We start from the raw sequence: 20505 nt of genomic DNA, 5'->3' as shown, positions 1-20505 counted from the left end.
GAATGACAGTAAGGAGGAGCATTTGTTTACTGTGAAAGATTGGGAATTTTTGTCTGGGGAGTTGATAAAATTGTTTATTGTGGTGATTAGTACTTTGGGGTTACCAGAGCCAGACTGCATTAGCTGAGAGCAGTAAGTGGATTGGCCTTGAGGCAGGTTTTTGTGGTTTGGTGAGAAATATCTCAACAAATATTTGATGGTTTGGCAAGAAATAGGCAATATTCACCCAAAACATTAAGCCCTCTCAATACGATAATAATGTTGTTACAATGCAATGTTCTGCTGGGAAACTTTGAATCTTTGAGTCTTTTGGGTGTTACTTTGACATACACCACCAACCTAGCCATTGTTACAGACTGAGAACTTCCCTCCTCCACGGTAATAGTGTTTCTGGTGGGAAACTAAAACATTCCCAGAAACCTCAGCTGCGCTTTGTGCTTATTGAAAATAAATGTTAGCTACTGTGTTAAACTGAGATGGCCAACAGGGAGAACATTGTCCCAGCATTTTAGGATTGTCATTATGAGCATGCTTATATGCTGATGTTATCTTATAGCTCAAACAGCCTAAATACTGTACAGCTTCACAGAGCCACAAGCAGATGAAGACTCTCAATGCTTCACAAGTGAACATTCAGTCTTTGTCTAAGTTTTAAGGTAGCCAACTAATTAGTTTTCCATTGTGTCAGCCTATCAGGTGTCAAACCACAGCATAAACTAACCTTTCTACAGCGATGGCCACCAGAGTGAAGACAGATGCAGACACAGACACGCCCTGCACGAAGCCACTCATCTTGCACACGGTGTTGGAAAAGGGCCAACCTAGTGAAAAAACAGCAACCATTAAGCATCACAATAGTGGCTAACCTTCAGTGGAAACACAATGAAATTAGTATCACTCTTTGATTTTTGAAATCCTTAACAGTAGTTCACAGTTGACTCATGCAGAGGTTGCTTCATGTGGATACTGTACAATGTAGCAAGAGGTAGTTTCAGGTTGGTTTCAGATAGATATTCTTAAACCTTGATTTTAAGTTTAAAAATGGATGTAATATCTAGACTTTTACCTACACACTTGTTCTCAACACCTCCAATGCCGTACAACTGAATGCATGTCAGTGTCTGTCTTTGTTACTGAACAATAATGGGGACACAAATTGAGATGTAATAGCTAGGACATGGCCCTCCACATCTTTCTTCCTTTTATGATGATTGCTTAAGTTACCTAGCTGCTGCTGAAACGAAGGCTTCAAAACACACCAGACAAGGCAAGTATACACCCCCAATTTCATTTTTCACAAGGAACAGCAAACCGCTTGATTAGAGTATGATGGTATTGTTTGCTGAGGGACAGTGCAGTGAAAAGTATTGAAATCTGTTGACACTGACTGCAGGGTGAAGGAAAATTGCAGCTCAACAGACAAAAGTCTCTCAGAGGAAGCCTGAGGTGGTGAATACCTCAAAATGATTGCTGAATCTATAGCCATGTAAAAGTACAGTGCATTAATACTGATATTTCAGTGCAGAATTTCATTTCTGGAGAAATTATGACAATAGCAAAACACATTCCTGCACTTCAGTAGAGCTGTATGACATCCTGGAAACAAAAATCACACCATTGTGATTGTGAATACATTCATAATGGAGAGGTAGAAACTAGTTTTATTCCTTACATCCAGCACTTTACAGCTACAGTGCAAGTGCCACTTTTTTATTCAGTGGTAAACCTTGTACACATTTTAGAAATAATACATTATTGAAAGAAGTACTTTTTACTGCTACAGAAACTCTTGGAGAAGAGAAGGATAGATTTAGAGTAATTTACCATTAGAGTTTACAGAAAGAAAGTAATAAATGAGATCGTATGTATGCTAGAATGTTTTCAACGATTAAACACAGAAGCAAGAATGGCAAAGAAAACCTCTGAATGCACTTAATAAATGGTAGTAAAACAGTGTGGTGGAAAAAGCTACACAGTAAAACCCAGTGTTGCTTTGTAATTTCAGTTTTTTAAGGATTATTCGGTCTTTTTAAAATATCTTGATGAATGATTATAGGGACTTTTTATATTTAGTGTATTTACAGCTAACTGTGTACTTGATGCAGTTAAACCATCCATCCATCCATTATCCATACACCGCTTAATTCTCATTAGGGTCATGGAAGGGCTGGAGTCTATCCCAGCTGACTTAGGGTGAAGCCAGGGGACACCTGGACAGGTCACCATTCTGTCACAGGGCTACACATACAGAAAAACAATCACACTCACATTCACACCTATGGACAATTTAGAACCATCAATTAACCTCAGCATGCTTTTGGACTGCGGGAGGAAGCTGGAGTACTCGGAGAAAACCCACACATGCACAGGGAGAACATGCAAACTCCATGCAGAAAGAACCCGGGAAGGCGAGGACACGAACCGAAGGCGATGTTGCTAACCACCAAGTCACTGTGCAGCTCAACAGCAATTTTAACCAGTCAAATTTACTTGTTTCTAATTGTGAAAATCAAACTGTTTAACATAAAGGATATCATTTTTAATATACAAGTTTTTATAGTATTGAATCCTAAATGCCTAACTATCTATAGACCTTGTTGAAATAGAAGTGATGATATTTGTAAGACCTACTGTTGCAATTTTGTACTGTTTAACAAACCTTCAGAAACTAAAAAAGACAGAAAACAACTAATTACCTTGATCAGAGGCTTATGAACAACAGTTTAAAAGTGATAAAAACTATCTGCATTGATTAGTGCTTGAGTGAAATGATGCAGGATTCAAATTATGGTGTTTATTACTACACTGCCTGTCCAAAAAAAGTCACCACCTGGATTTCACTAAGCAAATAGGTAAGAGCCTTCCATTAGACAACTACTGTGGTGATGGATATGTTTCAGCTGCAACAACTTATTTAACCCAATCTGATGCAGTGAGGAGCTTCTAATTTCTTAAACAACCATGCTGGAATATAGAGACAAACAATCATACTCACATTCACACCTACGGACAATTTAGAGTTAAACAACCTGCGCATGTTTTTGGACTAAGGAAGCTGGAGTACCTGGAGAAAACCCATGCATGCACAGGGAGAACATGCAAACTCCATCCAGAAAGATTCCAGGCCCAGGCCAGGACAGTTAAAGTTGTTTATTTCTGTCTGTGTGTGTGTGTTTTAATTCACCTTCAGTTATAACACAAGTCAACATTTTACTTTGTTCTTCATCTAAGGTTGGTAAATCCAGGGAATTCAGAAAGGTGTCAATTAGACTGCCTGCCCTGACCTTTAGAATATAAGGTTTTGTAGAATACTTCACAGGCTTCTGGAATTCCGGTTAATTTACTTTGTATTAATCTTGTTCTTGGATTGCTGATTTAATGAACTGTAGTATCTGCCATCTTCTTTTTCATTTTCCATGCTAGTAGTGTCATAGATTTGGATCCACTTTCATAGTGCCTCTGTTAAAGGAACAGTCGATTTTTCATGATATCCCGTGTAGTCAGATTATTTAATCCTTTCCTAATGATCCAGATTTCCTCCAGTGTGTCAGGCTTCAATGTCAATTTGTGACGTTTTTTTCTAATTCCTTCAACTTATTTTGTAGATCCTCTAATGTTTTGTTTCTTTTTTCTTCTTATATGAAGATATTGCAGTGATTTTTCCTCTTATAACAGCCTTCAAAGCAAACCACAGAAACGGGGAGAGACCTCTCCATCGTCATTAACTTCCAAGTAGAGACTGATCTCCCTTTTGTCTCCTAAAAATAAGATCATTGAGTAGGTTGGAATTGAACTTCCACATGCTATTCTTTGGTCGTATGTTTAAATCAACAGTTAAGTACACAGGTGCATGGCCACTTCTATTTTTATTTTTATCTATTTCACAGGTACTAATGTTTACCTTCATCTTTTCCAAATGTTATTAAATAATCTATTCTGGTGTATAAGGAGTGGCGGGCACAATAAGCAGTAAAATTTTTCTATTTGGGAAAAGATCCCTTCATATATCAATTAAATCAAACTCTTTAAAAAGTGTGTTAACTTTCCTGTATAGTGACTTTGTTTCATGAGAATTCTTACTAGACGAGTCCAACTCTGGTTGTAGATGTAGCTACCAGTCTGGCTCAGAAATTTAGGAACTTAGTTGTGAGGGGAAACAAAGTAGGGGAAGGAACGGGGCAGGAGTCAAGGGTCCTAAGCAGGTGGCAGAGGTAGACGGTGGTGTGGCATTTGGTGTGGCGGAGACAAGTGCCACTGGTTGAGCATTTCACTAGTTCATTCATGCTGAGATTAATAAGAAGCAACAGATTGTTCTCTGACACGCTCTCTCTCTGAATATTACTGAAGAGACTATAGGACACTACAGAAAACATCAAAGAGGACAAGCCTGTTATATATTCTTAATGCTGAGCTACTAATCTTTAAAAATATGATTCATTAAATGATTATCAACACAGAGAGTCTTCAACATTTCTAGAATAAAGAAGTAATTTCAACTTGTTTGCATTAACATTAGTTTATTACTTCGATATGCCATGTTTTTTTTTGTTTTTTTTGTTTTGTTTTGTTTTTTTTTACCAGATTTATCTCCCCCATCAACTCTTCCTCTGCTGCTGATAAGAAGAGCCTAACTGCAGGCAGTTGCTGCTAGCGCAGAAGAGAACAAATGATTTTCAGATACTACTACTGTTACCTGCAATTAACTAATATACATTTTTTGTCATGGCCTCAGCCTAGCCACGCCCCCTTTCGGTCATCCTCTCCTCCGCCGGTTTGTCTCCGGGATGCAGAGCAGCTGCTAAGTCTACACACCTGCAGCTCATCACAATCAAGCCTGCTATAAAGACCGACGCCGCGTGCAGTATGGCGCCAGTGTTGCGTCGAGTTGTGCCTGCATGGCGAGATCTGCATGCAGGTCGCGGGAGCGCGCCCGGTCCGCTAAAACAGAAACTATGAGACGCCATACTGTTTTCTATGGCACAGTACTTCTTGATCATGAAAAGATACTTTTTGTCGGGTTTAGCTGTAACTACAAAACACTCTAAGTACACGGCATATGAAATCTTAGATTTCTTTGCATTACAGTTTGTTATATATGTTGAAGCATTTGATTCACGCATATCCAGAAATAAAGTGAGAGGAGCAGGTTAGAAATTCACAATGTAATGCCGAAATGCTGAAAAATATGCCCGAAGCTCATTCGTTTATAGTAAAGAGGGGGATACATTATTCGGCAGGACACATTTTGGATCTGCCCATATTTGCATCCCCTATTTTTTGGACCAAGATAAGTTCCACATGTATGTGGAACTTATCCAAACCTTAAATGTTGAATAAATCAATCCAGCTTATGCAAGCATTACATATTGTATACATTATTTGCAACGAGTTTTAAGCTTGTATTAGTCTTCCGCTTTCTTAATTATTGTTTGTAATTGGTCCACTTTTTTAGCAAAGTACTACTAAGTATCACTGTTCATTAGATCCATATTTAATAACCTGTTGTCTTTAGTAAGCCGATGGAGCAGCCTGCCTTTCCCCCTCCCGTCCTCCGGATTGAGGACGTGTACCCCTGCCACCCTCTTAGGGAGAGGACATGGACTTCCCCCCCACCCCGACTGCCCCGATCAGCCCGGCCCGTTCCCCGAGAAGGACCCAGCATCGTTCCTGGCCGCCAGACCCGCGCTCCCCCAGGTGCAGAGCGCCGGGAGCCTGCCTTCTCCCCCCCTTCCTCTCCGTTAGTGAGTTCAGGCCTTAGTTACCATTTTTATTGTTAATAAAAACCCCTGTGATTTACAGTCTGCCTACTGTCTGTGTAAAGGGTTAAAATGTTTATTTTAGAGATGAATGGGAATACAGTTAAAAGGTTAAATATGTCATAACAAAAGGTTAAAATGTCATTGAGACTGATACAGCTAATTGCTAAAAATAAGTTGTCAAAAATGTGTTTAAAAACAGATACCCATCTATATAAAATTTTTTCAAAAAACTATTTGTGTTTAAGTATGTTTAAAAGATTTCATGGTGTATTGCTGGTTTCTGTGTTAAAGCAATTTTCAAACAGGTCACTAGTTGGCGCATAGTGCCAGAGAGGAAAAAAAAACGCATTGAGACATTTGCTGCAGAATAAATCCTGCAGTCGAGCTGAATGAAAGCTAGAACGAAGTGTCTCTTTGTTTACACATACAGGCGGGCTCATATTCCTCAAAACCATATGCTTGTACCCTAGAATAAGGGCATATTGCGTTGTGAATTCTTGGATATAATGTGCAATGTTTAGAGTCGAGTTTGTTGAAGTTTTTGGTAGATGTAACATCTTTACATTTCTAAGGGCTTCTGGACTGAACTTCTTGGCAAGTCAAGTTGCTGCACTTACAGTGAGCACATGTGGACACTAAAGAAGATGAGCCCATCTATCAATAAACATCAGAAGGTCAGCCATTCTCACAGTCTGATTGTCACCTTTGTTATCGTACAATACAAAAGCAATACATCAACACGTGTGTTACTTTGTTCTGACAAAAAATCCAGGCGCTGTCAAGACAGAATGATTTCTGTTTGTGACAGCTGTTGGTTATTTGTTTGAGATTGCACAGGGACTCTCCTGCAAAAAAAAAAAAACAACCCACAAAACAAGAAAACAAAAAAAAACTACTGTATACACAGCAAACCTTTGCTTTGGTTCTCTATTGAGCTTTTCACTATTGTGTTGTACAAGATGTTCCACACTACTCGGGCTCACATATTCTGTGTGATGGCTTTATGCTTTTGAGTGTAGAAAGGCCTTTAAGTGTTTTACACTGTACAGTCTCGGAACATTACAAATAAATGACCACATGGGTACAGAATAGTCCATAAAAGCTCAGGGTTATTTTAAGATCTGCTCTAGTGAACTGTTTTTTTCCATTAACTATTTGAGATTAGACCAGGTGCTTCCACTATTTATTAAACAGCTCAACCAACACCTCAAGGTTATCACGTATATAAAGAAATTGTTTTACCTGAAAAATCTGCAAATAATATCACAATGTGAAACTGCACACATACATTTTCTTTAAATAATTTAATATTACAAATATTCTGTATTATGAACAAAAAACTAAAGGTGCACAGCAATAAAGCAAATATTCAATTCAATTTTATTTATATTGCAAATATTCGGATCTCAACATTAATATTTGGATACCACCACAACGATCAAATATTCGGATATTCGAGCCAGCCCTAGTTGTATTGTTGTTTTCTGTCTACTGAGCCTGTGCCATTCGGAGGGAAGTGAAATACAGTATATCTTGTCACTGGAAGTAGTTTGCACTGTTCAAACATACAAACGTTACCTTACTACAGGTATTTGTTTCAAAAGCTTTATGTTGTGAAAAACTGAGATTTGAAAATTTGTGTTTCTTGTGCCTTAACTTGTCATTTTGTAAAGATGTCATTTATTTTTGCTATTTTCTTTTTATTTTATTATTTGGAAATACCAGAATTTGCACATTATTTTACATTTTTGTCTGTCTGATTACATCATTTTGAAAAAAAAATTAATCGGACATTACAATCCAACAGTTACCCAGTACTTGAGTAGTCTTTTCACAAAATACTTTTTTACTCCTACTTCAGTGATTTTTTGGATGACTACTTTTTACTTCTACTTGAGTGATATTATTTTGAAGTAACACTACTCTTACTTGAGTACAATTTTTGGCTACTCTACCCACCTCTGATCAGACCTCTTGAAAGCTGCTTCCACTTCTCTGACAGAGGTGGATTTCTTTGTCTGTGCTGGACCTGACAAAGGTTAAGGTAAGTCTCCTTTTCCACAAATATCCAGACTTCTGCTGTTGCCTCAATTAATGTGTGCTCTTCCTCCTCACGCGCCTCACAAACACACCCACATGTATCTCAAATGAACTGAACTGAACTGAACTGTATTCATTCCTAAGGACTGCAGATCATTCACCTCCCCTGAACACATTTCTTCCCCAACACAGTGTCACATATATATTTCGGAAGTGCAGTTGTCCGAAGATCTCACAACAAGATTTAGTTGAAAGAACGAAATGGTGTGTTCTCCTTTTACCTTGGGCATTTTTGTAGCGAGGATGATAAACGCTCCAGGCTATCCCTCAAACTTGTTTATCACAGTAAATTTTTAAAGTGAGAAGTCAAGGATCGTGTTTGCTCTTCTGTATGGTGCCCAACTATATCCCTATGCTACAACCTAGCACATAAACAAGGCTTTAGAAAGAACTATAACATGCTCATGAAAACAATCCAAAAACCTATTTAACGGAGTTCATATTGCTTTAACTTATAACAAATGAGTATGAACTGAATTGTGCAACAATTACTGCTATTAAAAATGCAGATTTTTCATTACTTGAATGATTAGAATTGTTCAAACATAGCCTCAAATTTCAATGTGGAAAAAACATGCTGAAAGTGGGTCAATGGACAATTTTTGACAAAATGTTATCTCTGAAAATATTTGATATTTTTCTAAATCATTTATGCTGTAATAATTTCAGCCAAATCAGACATGGTCAAACAGAAATTGTTCTAAAAATCTAACGATTTGAAATGAAATGACCTGTATATTATCTCTTACTACACATTAAACGATTTTGGAGATTGTTGTTCACAGTTTTGCAAACTGGAACACAGTTTTAGTACTTCTGCCATGCATTCAACAAACATAAAACGTACAAAACAGCTGTAAAAAACAAAAAACTATAATGTTACGATTTCTCTGTGAACATCAAGACTGAATTTCTTTCTTGCCAAAATGTTACAGTCTGTTGGGGATGCAGACAAACCTTTTACACTCATTCCACTGGTCCACCTAGATTTTTCATTTATAGGAGGATTTTTCACTGACATTAAGGAGTTTAACCAGCTAGTCTGCACTGACTTACTGTGAATTCTTCGTGATATTTTTTTTGACAACAAGAAATGATAAAGCTAGACCACTATGTCATTAACTGCCTGCTTCAGCACCTCTTTCACTTTAGACAAAATCTACAAAATGAATGTGCAATAGCAGTGTCAGGAGTCAGCAGTAAGGACTAGTTGTGGTTCTCACATGGTTCTGCTCACACAGGACATCAGCATGCAGAGTGTTTACAACTGGCACATCAGATGAGATGGGGCACGTCAGCAGCTTAATTGGATCCATACACTTCATAACTGAGAGAGGGACTGTGCACAATTTATACAAGAGTACAGCAGGTGACTTCACTGTTCACAGTGTTCTGATGTGTTATTGTGAGGTTATGTAGCTGTACTAACCTAATTGCTTTTCTAAAAGCAAACAAATAAGGAGCCGCACAGATTTACAATGAAATCTCTGGGTTGAACTCAGGCTGAATCCAGAACATTGGTATTTTTAGGAGATATTGTTTCCCTTCGACAAATATTGCAAGTAGGTGACATTATTACACATTTCATTACTTGCAGTAGTAAAATTATTGAAATAATGAACTGATCTAATCAATTTCGAACAATAAGGAACCAAACAGCCTAACAACAAAAACACAATATATTGTACTTATTCTCAGATTATTTGGATCAAATAAATAAATATATATATATATATATATATATATATATATATATATATATATATATATATATATATATATATATATATAAAGAAAATAAATATAAATTCATATAAATATATATCTGTTTTTTATCTATGGCAGGAATGTTAGTGTTTACTGAACCAACAAAAAATGCAAATAACAATAATGACAATAAATGATCTGCCACTGCAGGAATTTGTGTATAGGCATATATAATTTACAGTTCTATTATTATTCTTTCATACTTTACTAGCTTTACTTTTTTCTTCAAATTCATTTAACATGTTTTCATCCAAATTACCAAAGATACAGAGAATATACAAATAAATGAAGCAAAAATGAGAAGTGTAATCAAGCTTTGTCCCTAGGCTGACACATCTGATACTCAAGTTCACCAATACAATAAAGGTGAGTGGATATTAGTTTGGGGAACAAACCTGTGGTGATGCTAGGAAATAATTACTGATGCTAGCATTTTATATTCACATAAATTAGTAGGTTTAATAAATCGAAGATGATTATTTTTTGATTCCTGTTTTGAAGGGCATCACCTTTTTCCAAGTAGCTCTGCAGGACCTGCTGTTTCTGACTCCTGTCTATGACTTCTTGTTCAGTCCCTGACTGCTGGGTACAGCTGTTATAGACAGCTATTACAGAAGCAAAGATACTGAAGCTTTTTATCACGGGCTCCTGTCTCCATGCTGTTGCAAGCCACTAACTTATTGTGGAACAGTGACAAAGAGGACAAGCATAGCAGCTAATGCATCTATTTCAGAGTCTGGCCTTAAGACTACATCTACATAACAACTTGCATTCCAGTGGCAGGCGGGTATAACCTCATGCATAGAAAGATGCAAATCTTAAAAAATGGTCACAAATATAACATAGTTTCAATTTCCTAAATTGACAGGGTACTGGGGCTGCACAGTGGCATAGTGGTTAGCATTTTCGCCTTGCAGCGAGAAGATCCCTGGTTCGCGTCCCGGCTTTCCCGGGATCTTTCTGCATGGAGTTTGCATGTTCTCCCTGTGCATGCGTGGGTTTTCTCCGCGTACTCCGGCTTCCTCCCACAGTCCAAAAATATGCTGAGGTTAATTGATTATTCTAAATTGCCCGTAGGTGTGAATGTGAGAGTGATTGTTTGTCTGTGTATGTAGCCCTGCGACAGACTGGTGACCTGTCTAGGGTGTCCCCTGCCTTTGCCCCAGTCAGCTGGGATAGGCTCCAGCCCCCCCCACCCCACGACCCTAGTGAGGATTAAGCGGTGTATAGATAATGGATGGATGGATGGGATGGATGACAGGGTACTGCAATTTTGACTCAAACAGAAGTAAATTGGGGTCTATATCTATATTTGGATCTGATGCACTATTATGGATGGTGTGTGTTTCACCATCTAAACATTAACTACAGTACCTATGTTAAGCATAATGAAGAACCCACACAAAGCAACAGTGGGGCTCATTGATACATCAGCGAATTTACACATCACTGGCACAGAAGATGAGGCTGTATTAAGCTTTAACTACAAAGGCAATGCTAATTAAGGCCAATCCTTTAACACCATCCGGCCCATCCTTCTAAGAGACAAGCTGAGCAGCATGGGAGTGGACCCACACTTGGCTTCCTGGATTTCAGCTGCACATTGGACACTCTGGTCAGCAGCACAGGGGCACCAGAGGGCACTGTGTTCTCCCCTGTTCTGTTCACGCTCTACAAATCTGACTTACAGTACGAGTCTGAGCTCTGCCACATGCAGAAGTACTTGGACGATACTGTGATTGTTGGATGCGTTAAGAATGGACAGGAGGGGGAGGATTGATAGGAGGGGGAGTAGAGAGGCCTGGTGGAGGACCTCATGGGATGGTGCAGCTCAAATCACCTGCAGCTGAACTCCTCCAAGACCAAGAAGATGCTGGTGGATTTCAAGAGGAATAGACCCCTTCTCCAGCCCGTTTCCCTTGGGGTCACGGACGTGGAGGTGGTCAGGACCTATAAGTACCAGGACTGCAACTGGACAACAAACTGGACTGGTCAGACAACACTGACAGCGTTTACAGGAAAGGACAGAGTCATCTGTACTTCCTGAGGAGACTGGGGTTCTTGAACATCTGCAAGAAACTGCTGCTGATGTTTTACCAGTCTGTCGTGTCCAGTGTTCTTTTTTATGCTGTAGTTTGTTGGGGAGGGAGCATTAAAAAGAGAGATGCTGCACGGCTGGACAGACTGGTGAGGAGAGCTGGCTCAGTGGTGAGCACAGAGCTGGACTCTGGTTTCAGCAGCAGAGAGAAGGACCCTGGAGATTCTCTCCATCCTGGACAACACCCAGCATCCTTTGCACAGGACTGTGATCAGACAGAGGAGTGTGTTCAGCTCCAGGTTGCTGTCTTTGACAAGAACTCTTTTGTCCCCCTGGCCATCAGACTATACAGCTCATCACTGAGTGGTTAGGGGGATCACGGTCACAGTCAGGATCACATTAGGACTGATCCAATGCGATTATAGAATGTTTATGTACCTTGTGTAGTTTATGACAACTGTTGTCTTACTACCTGTCATAATCACTTTGAACCACTTAAATCACTTTAAATCACTGTACCTTTAAAGATGTAATTATTATATATAGACTTTTAATACAACTAGTATTTCTATAGATTTTAAAATTAGAAGTGTTATTTTATAGTATTGTACAGCAAGTTTATTGTTAGTATATACTAACCTTTAATGTTAATGTTACTAACCTGCCTGTTTTGTCTTTGGGTTATTTTTGTTGTATGTAAGCTGCTGAATACTTGAATTTCTGTTGGGATTAATAAAGTATCTATCTGTCTATCTATCTATCTATCTATCTATCTATCTATCTATCTATCTATCTATCTATCTATCTATCGTGAGTTTGGGTCTTTCAGTGGGATTGGTTGGCAATGTCACCAGCTCTATTCTTACAGAGTAGCTACTGTATTGAAAATACTTCCCCTCAGTACTAGTTGACTATAATTCAGATCTACAGTTGCTATCATAATACCACACCCATCAAGAACACTCTAGTAATGATCTTTTTTTCAGTGTCAAAGTATTAGCAAGTGCATTTCCACTTCAAAGATTACTAAGGCTGTTCTATGTAATTATAATAATAGGGTGAATGCATAGCAGTGACCTCAGCAATAAGACAAAGAAACCCACCTACTTTTGAAGAACACAGCTGAACTGTACTTGGCACCATCCACTGAATGGTCATTTCTTAGTTTGCACAAGTTACAAAAGTCAAAAGAAGTTCACAAGAAGAAGCATCATGCACTTACTGAAAATTATTGAAGGTCCAACTGCTTCTTCCAAGGACACTTGCAGTGAACATAATGAACATCTTAGCAGCTAACGTAAAGCCCATTTAGGTTAAAGGTCGAATAAATAATTGAAGTAGTAAAGGAAAAGGCAGGGGCCTGGACTAGTTTTATATGTAATTTGGATGATAGGTATTAGGCAGTAATGATACTCTATAATGATAGAATTTAGATGTATCTTTTTTGGCTTTTTTTTTATACATCACAAGGGTAAATTGAGCTAAACCCCAAAGAGTCTGTCTAAACAAGGCCTGACTGATATGCATGTAGAAGTATCACAGTTTGTTGTAGATGTGTTACAGCTACGGAGAGAACTTCTGACAGGGTCTTTACCTGTGATGAGGTTGTCCACCAGTGTTGTAGGGATACAGAAGATCCCCACCAAGAGATCACTGATAGCCAGGTTGAAGATGAAGAGGTTGGTGACTGTGCGCATACGCCGGTTTTCCAGTACAATTAGACACACCAGGATGTTACCCATCATGCAGAGCAGGAAGATGAAGGAGTAAGCAAGGATGTAGCTAGCAGCCACATAAAGTGAGTGCTGATAGTAGGGATAAAACGTAATGTTGGTGACATTCAAGGCGCTATCAAGGCTGGTGTTTAAAATGGCTGCTGAGATGGCTGATCCCTCCAACGCCATCCCTTCCTCGCCAATACTTCCCAGTATCTCCATCCTTTATATGAATCCACACTGTAAGGGGAATCAAATGGTGAGAGGAGAAAGTCATTGACAATTCTGTTTGGAACAAATACAACCAGAAATATCACCTGAATTGTTCCTTTGTTAAAATTGTGAAAGATGCTGAAAGGATGTCTAATACTTTTCCCATCTGCACATTACTATCTGCTAATAAACATTGTATTTTGAAGGTGAAGGTAACAATCTGAGTAACATGTTCCAATGCAACAAAAACCTGTGAGCATCTCTTTTTCTGACAAGCAAGGCTGTCTTATTTGGAAAATAGAAGTTGTGTCAAATGATCATCCTTTGAAGGTCCCATATTGTGTCACTTTTTAGCAAATTAATACAAGTCTCTCAAATTTTCAGCTGAAAATACTGCACAGATAGTTCATTTCACAATGACTGGATAACCGCTGGTTTTGGTCCTGTTCAAAACCATGATTGAAAGAACAGAGATAAACAGCTGAACATCTGGCATTGAGACCTGGACTTTCTATCACATCCAACTTTCTCTCTGAGGGATGATTTGACATAGATGTAAACACTGGCTGGGGTTAGGTTTCACTGAAGCATAACAAGTGACATGAAAATACAGCAACCCACCTAATTCTTTTTCATTGGTTCCAAATTGGTATTAAAGTTTTCATCATCTTTGAATGTCTCTTGGTTTTACAACTTCCACAAAGCTTTAATTGTATGTCCACTGACTTGTGGACTGAAATTTTTATAGCATAAAACATGAATATTTACAAAAGTATTGGTGACAAATGTGCATAAAATTAAAATGTGAGTACATGTTTATTAATCATAACTGCTTAGTTTACCTTAAATAATCTCTTCCAATAAGTAGTAGGGCAATGCACTGAGCTGAATATGTAATGTCAAAAGTGACCTTCAACTATGTGAAACAGAAAATTATATTCCTGTATTCAATTATAATACTTTGTGACCAAGTATTTCATGTAAAAAAAGCATTCTGCATTGTTTTGTATTATTGTACTGGGCAGGTACAGATTGTTCAGAAAATGTCACTAGTTGAGTTTGTGTTTTCAATTTTTTGTCAGTGTGTGCTCAAGTACTGGACTTTTCAGGACAGCTTTATTCATGTTTCGACACACCCACAATCAGAGGCTAGTTGGTTTACTTGTCGAATATTCTGAATCAGTGGCGCAATGAAAAGAAAGAGAACTATTTGATGTTTCAATATGGCCTCAAATATTAATGTGTAAAAAAATGTTATTGAAAAATTGCTGAAAGTAGGCCAACAGGATTTTATAAAAATAGCCTTTATCTAGAGAAGTGTCTGATAACTCAATAAAAAATTCACAGATACATTTTTAAATATCCTTAGTTTATGATAAAGTTTCAAGCAAATCAGAGACGGTCAAGCAGAGAGCTCCTAATGATTAAAGAGAGAATAATCCAACTAGGGCTTTGGGGATGAGAGACGTATGTGCCTTTATATCTTAACTGCCTTTGGTTTAAACCTCTGAGTTTATAAAACCACAAAACATATGAGAGCTTTAAACCCTGTCAATGAACAGTGATTGTCTTAACTGAAGTATCATACTGTTGTGTGAGGTGTTTGGAAAAGAACCAAATACAGGCACATGCAGGTTTTCAAAAAGTCAAAACTAAAAAAAAAAGCTCTTATAAAGAAGAGAACTTATACTTTATTGTCCTCAAAGGGAAAATTATGCCACATTCTTAAGGTAAAAAACAGAAACACGTGGAGCAGGTGAAGGCACAACAAAAATCTAAAACAGGCAACAATGGCCAAGTAGACTAAGGTGAGAAACACAACTGAAAGAAAATGTTGCAGATAATTAAATGTACAAACCAGCACAAGGAACACAGAGAGGACTCAGGAAGGACTCAGGGAGGTAAAATACAAACAGACAGTGTAGGACACAGGACTATATACACACTAACTGGACAACAATACGCAGGAGAAACTTATGCAGGCCATCAAAAAAGAAGGGAAAACACACAAAAGTAGGAAGAACAACCAAAGAGATGCACGAGGAAATGAGCCTTGAACCAAAGAACCATAACACATATTTAGGCACAGCAGGTTTGCTAAGCATCGGTTTTCGCTACAAACATGCTGTGATGTCAACAAAGTCGTAAAAATAGCTAGACTCATCAAGGAATTAATGTATTTGTCTGCCTCAATGCTGCAAACCATAGCATGTTCAGCAAACTTCCAGAGCATTTGTTAACTTTTGGGGCTAAAGATTACTTGAAAAATAGGTTGCTCGTCTTGTTATATATCATTCGAATGTGCTGAGTTAGGGGTGGATCGGACTGGGAGCTTAAGGACACTATGCTCGCCCATAAGGCAGACATTGTCTTCTGGATCCAGTGGACTCACCCCCTGTTGGCCATTAGAAACAATGCAGACGTGAGGCTACGTCCGTCTAATAAATGCAGTCTATGTCTTCAAATACTACATAATGTTTACCAATGTGTGGGAGCACATCATCGATGCTAGTATATCACAGTGTAAACTTTGCATCAATGTCGACAAAACAAAGGAATTGGTGATCGAATTCGGGAGGCCTGCCAAGCTCCACCCCCCACCCCCCCGTCACTGACCATCAGCGGCACCATTGTGCAGAGTCAGCAGCATTAAGTTCCTTGGGGTCCACCAGGCAGACAACCTGACCTTCACTACCAGTACCTTGTCCATTGTCAAAAAGGCCCACCAGCGTCTCCATTCCCTACAGTATCTGAAGAAGGGAAGCCTCTCTGCCCCCCATCTTACCACTTTCAATAAAGGCACCATTGAAACCATCACATCTTGTGACCTCACTTCTACAATTACATCTTGCAATGCCACCAGCATCATAAGGGATCCTCATCACCCCTCCAACGGTTTCTTCTCCCTCAGAAGAACACACACAGAAATAAACTACACACATTATATCTGACTCTAAGGTTGCATATAAAGTGCATTAAAACCGGCACCAATAAGACTCTACTATCAGAGTCCTTTCAGTGTCTGCTGGTAAAATCAACTGAAGGCGAAAAACTGGTTAAAACAAACCAACGGATAGTAAAACTGTCTGTGGAAAAGTTCTGCTGCTCCACCAATAAAAAACAACAAACTAAAAGTTAATATATCAGAATTACATCCAAATGAGGAGACCTGAGTTAATCTGTCAATCAAGCAGCCCTGTCCCCTGATGTCACAAAAACTTTGACACTTTATATAAAATTCAGAATTGATTTATTTTCAAATTTGTCACCTGATCTCTGGTTTTGACCATGAAAACTAACAAAAAATAAATAAATCCGAAGCTGTAGAGAAGCAGTCTTTCGTGTTTTAGGTTTTTCTGTGTAAAGTTGGGATGTAAGGACCCAGAGTTTTTTGGAGCCAGCCCCCGTTGGACGTAGTGGGACTGCAAGTTTTTGACACTTCTGGGTAGGCTTCATTTTTTGGGCCGGTTGCTACCTCCATCTTTCTTATACAGTTTATGATTTAAACACACCTGGTACACATACATGCAAACCCGAATCCACTGAGTGTCTGATGACCACATATTGAAAAGTTACGTCACACTAACACAGCAAAGTATTAACACCGCGCATCGGACGACAGAGATCCCTTAGAAGTTGTACAGCCTGCATAAAGCTGCTCATCACAAGATGGAGTACACCTATTACAGAAGAAGGCAAAGAAAGGGCACATCCTCTGTCAGAAACACAAAGGTCATGCTGTTTCAAGAAATAAGAAATATAATTCAGTCCCAAGAGTCAGCTATATGGTGATGTGATGATTGGCATTGGTTTGTCTGTCTGTCCGTCTGTTTGTCTGTCTGTTAGCAACATTACTCAAAAACGGACTGATGGATTTGGATGAAATTTTCAGGGAAGGTGAGAAATGACACAAGCACCAAGTGATTAGATTTTGGCAGTGATGCAGCTTATAGCCTGGATCCACGGATTTGTTAAAGATTTCTGTATCATTGCAAGATAGCAGCATGGTGTCACTGTAACTATGACAACACATGAACACTACCTCAGCTGCCTGCAATCACATGATTGTGATCCTACTACAAATCGGCCACTGCGGACTTATTGGGACTTACCTGCTGGAAATGATACAAAGAACAACTGATTAAATTGTCGGGGTGTTTCCGAGTCCCATCAATTCCCGCTGCAAATTCTGCATTTCTACAAAAATATGCTGCATTTCTGAAAATGCCATATGGAGGAATGAACAGCCTTGCAGAGTACTGCGCTCTCAAAGTGCTTTTCTTGTTTACGCATGCTGCTGTTGTGCTGGTGGTTAGTGCCACGTCTGCTGATACGGACTTTATCTGCTCATTTTACAGATGAGAGCAGTGAGCCAGACGTTAGCATTTCACAGACATTGTTTGACTGAATTATAGGGCTGTAGCATTAAATAGATCTGCAAGATTGGCGTCAACTGAGATAGTGTACGTGCACACACTGTCAGGTAACGTCAACCCATGTGGAGAGCAAAAACCTGCCAGCAATCATCCAAAAACATGCATTAGCATATGGAATGCTTGTGCTGGAAGCAAATCCTATTTCACACAGTGAGACAACTCCTGCGTAAAATATTTCACACAGAGACTCAAAAGCCCAAGGCAATGCAAATACACAAAGCTGACACGATGGTTTCCTTAAAGCCGGTGGATGCTCAGTGGTTTTCTGATCCTCTTCACAATAAACCTACCTCTTGTTTGATACTCCAAAAATCATGTTGACGGTTTGTACTGAATTTGGTCTGTGATCCACTACATTCAAAATTTAACAAAGTCTCTGGTTGCAGCCTTACAAGTTGTCTTTGTACTGACTCTGATGTGCAGTGGTTCCAACAAGAGCAGCTACAGCTATAAGTTCCTTGTGTCAAATGAATTATTTCTTTAAGCTGTGACAATGAAAGAAGGAACCTTAACAAAACTGAATACAATACACAGCTGCGCAAACCATAACCATGTATTCAGGCATATGGGTTCTGTAAAGCATCTTGAGACAATTTGAACTTAATTAATAATTGGCACTATATAAATAAAATTGAACTGAATGGAATTATTCAGAAATCAAGGACTCTGTCACCAGCTCTAATCTTGATATATGGGATGTTTGTTCCTCAGCTCTAGGCTGTGAGAGATTAGATCTAAGATGGATTTCCAGTAAATTTAGATGCATAACAGGGTTTGTATGATGCCATGAGTACAGTTCAGCAGTGAAAGCTGATAATCGTGAACATGAGTGGCTCCACCACTCAGACAGTATGTCCTGCCCTTCCTTTCATCTCCCTCACCCCCCTTATCTTTGACCACTCGTCAAGAAGCCTAAGAACAAGGAGCACTGGCCATTCAGTAAGTGGTGTGTACCTGCTGTAGGTAATAACACTGTTACTGATACGCAGTATTGCAAATCCATATGTAAACTTGTCTGAAATGGTGAAGAATGATAGGAGAAAAACAATAGTTGTAGTTGAATACAAACACTTTATTTCCATTGGTAGATAATTATAGCAGCTGTTAATGTTAAAAAAAAAAAAACACGAACAGCTGTTACAGATCAAATTAATCAAAAATGAAGTAAGTGAAGAGTCAGGCTTGTGATCGAGGCTTTTATAGACAGAACTGTTAGTAGCGTGTACAGGTGGAGACTGTTCATTACTCTGCCTTGTTTTTGTATACAGAAATTGATTTCTGTCTCTGTGAGCTGGGCCACAGTGTGTGGCTTCCTGCTGAGCATGAAAGGAGGAATAAATAACTGGCACAGGTAGAGTACAGCAATCCTTCATCAGAGGGAACTGCTGTTCAGACAGTATACTAATCTTCAAATCAGCTCAGTGTGTTGGTTTAAAATCAGCGGCCCATTATAGTGATGATATCTAATCTGATGATCATGTCAGGTTTTGCCGTTGAGGACTGAAGAAATAATTCCTAAAGAACGTTTTTTTCTAACCTCTGAAACATGGCAGAAGACAGATATTTCAATCCCAAAAATAGTTGAAATTGAGTAATATACTGTCTTTTTTCAAGCATATTCATGCACCCTGAATTACTAACTAATAAAAATAATTTTAGTGCAACAGACAGATATTACTACCTAACACACAAGTTAAAAAACATTCAGGTTTTCAAGTTCTAAAAACTCCTCTCTGTTCAACAAAATTACATATCTGTTTTCCCCATGTACATAATCCCTTCGTGCGTTAAAATTCATTAGATGTAACATTACACCTTTGCTTCCTTTCATATGTGCTGATTTTTGAATATGCAAGTTGGTTTGTGCCACTGTCTGCACTCATCTCCTAAAAACACCATATGGACATGTTTCGCAAACAAAATTTAAAACCTGATTATAATCTAAACAGGTTTTTCAGTGTTCCTGGCATTCAGCTTTGTGTTATGCTCTTGGCTGAAAAGAAAATAGAGACAGACAGAAAGCCTGCGAGGATACAAAAGAAACAAGACAACTGCAAACAAAGGAGAATCAGTAACCTATGGTAATGCGACTTTGGTTTAAGTCAGTACATTTGTGTTCTTTGGTATCGGAAGGTTCTGTTGGAAGTGGCTATTAAGGACCCATACATTTATTTTATTTTATTTATTTATTTATTTATTTAAGATGGGACAGTGCATACTAATCAACATGAGTCAAGAAATGTCCACATGTAAATATGCCAGATTTAGCCTCGAGGGCTAATTTTCATCTGTAGTCCCAGGGCAGGTAGATGTTAAAATGACACAGGACAAGGCCACACAACAGAAAAGTTAAAAGGTTAAAGAGCAAAGACAGTGTAGACAGTAGATTGAAAAGAAAAAACTTACATGCAGATAGCAAAGATAAGACATAATCAAACAATACACAGACCTTAATAAAAAGTAATACTAATGATAGG

General features: G+C 38.6%; 1 protein-coding gene across 1 annotated transcript in view; it reads right to left on the bottom strand.

The window, feature by feature from the left end:
* The window catches only part of npffr1l2 (neuropeptide FF receptor 1 like 2), a 67999-nt gene that overhangs the window by 3325 nt on the left and 44169 nt on the right, over positions 1-20505 (bottom strand). The window contains exons 2-3 of the mRNA XM_055011064.1: positions 13259-13619; positions 722-821 (exon numbers count right to left, since the gene is read on the bottom strand). Of these exons, the coding sequence (XP_054867039.1) occupies positions 722-821; positions 13259-13601 (443 nt within the window). The 5' untranslated portion in view covers positions 13602-13619. The remainder of the gene's footprint in view (positions 1-721; positions 822-13258; positions 13620-20505) is intronic.

Source organism: Amphiprion ocellaris, chromosome 6 (genome assembly GCF_022539595.1).
Source record: "Amphiprion ocellaris isolate individual 3 ecotype Okinawa chromosome 6, ASM2253959v1, whole genome shotgun sequence".
NCBI lineage: Eukaryota > Metazoa > Chordata > Actinopteri > Pomacentridae > Amphiprion > Amphiprion ocellaris.
This window is presented reverse-complemented; position numbering and strand designations above follow the sequence as displayed.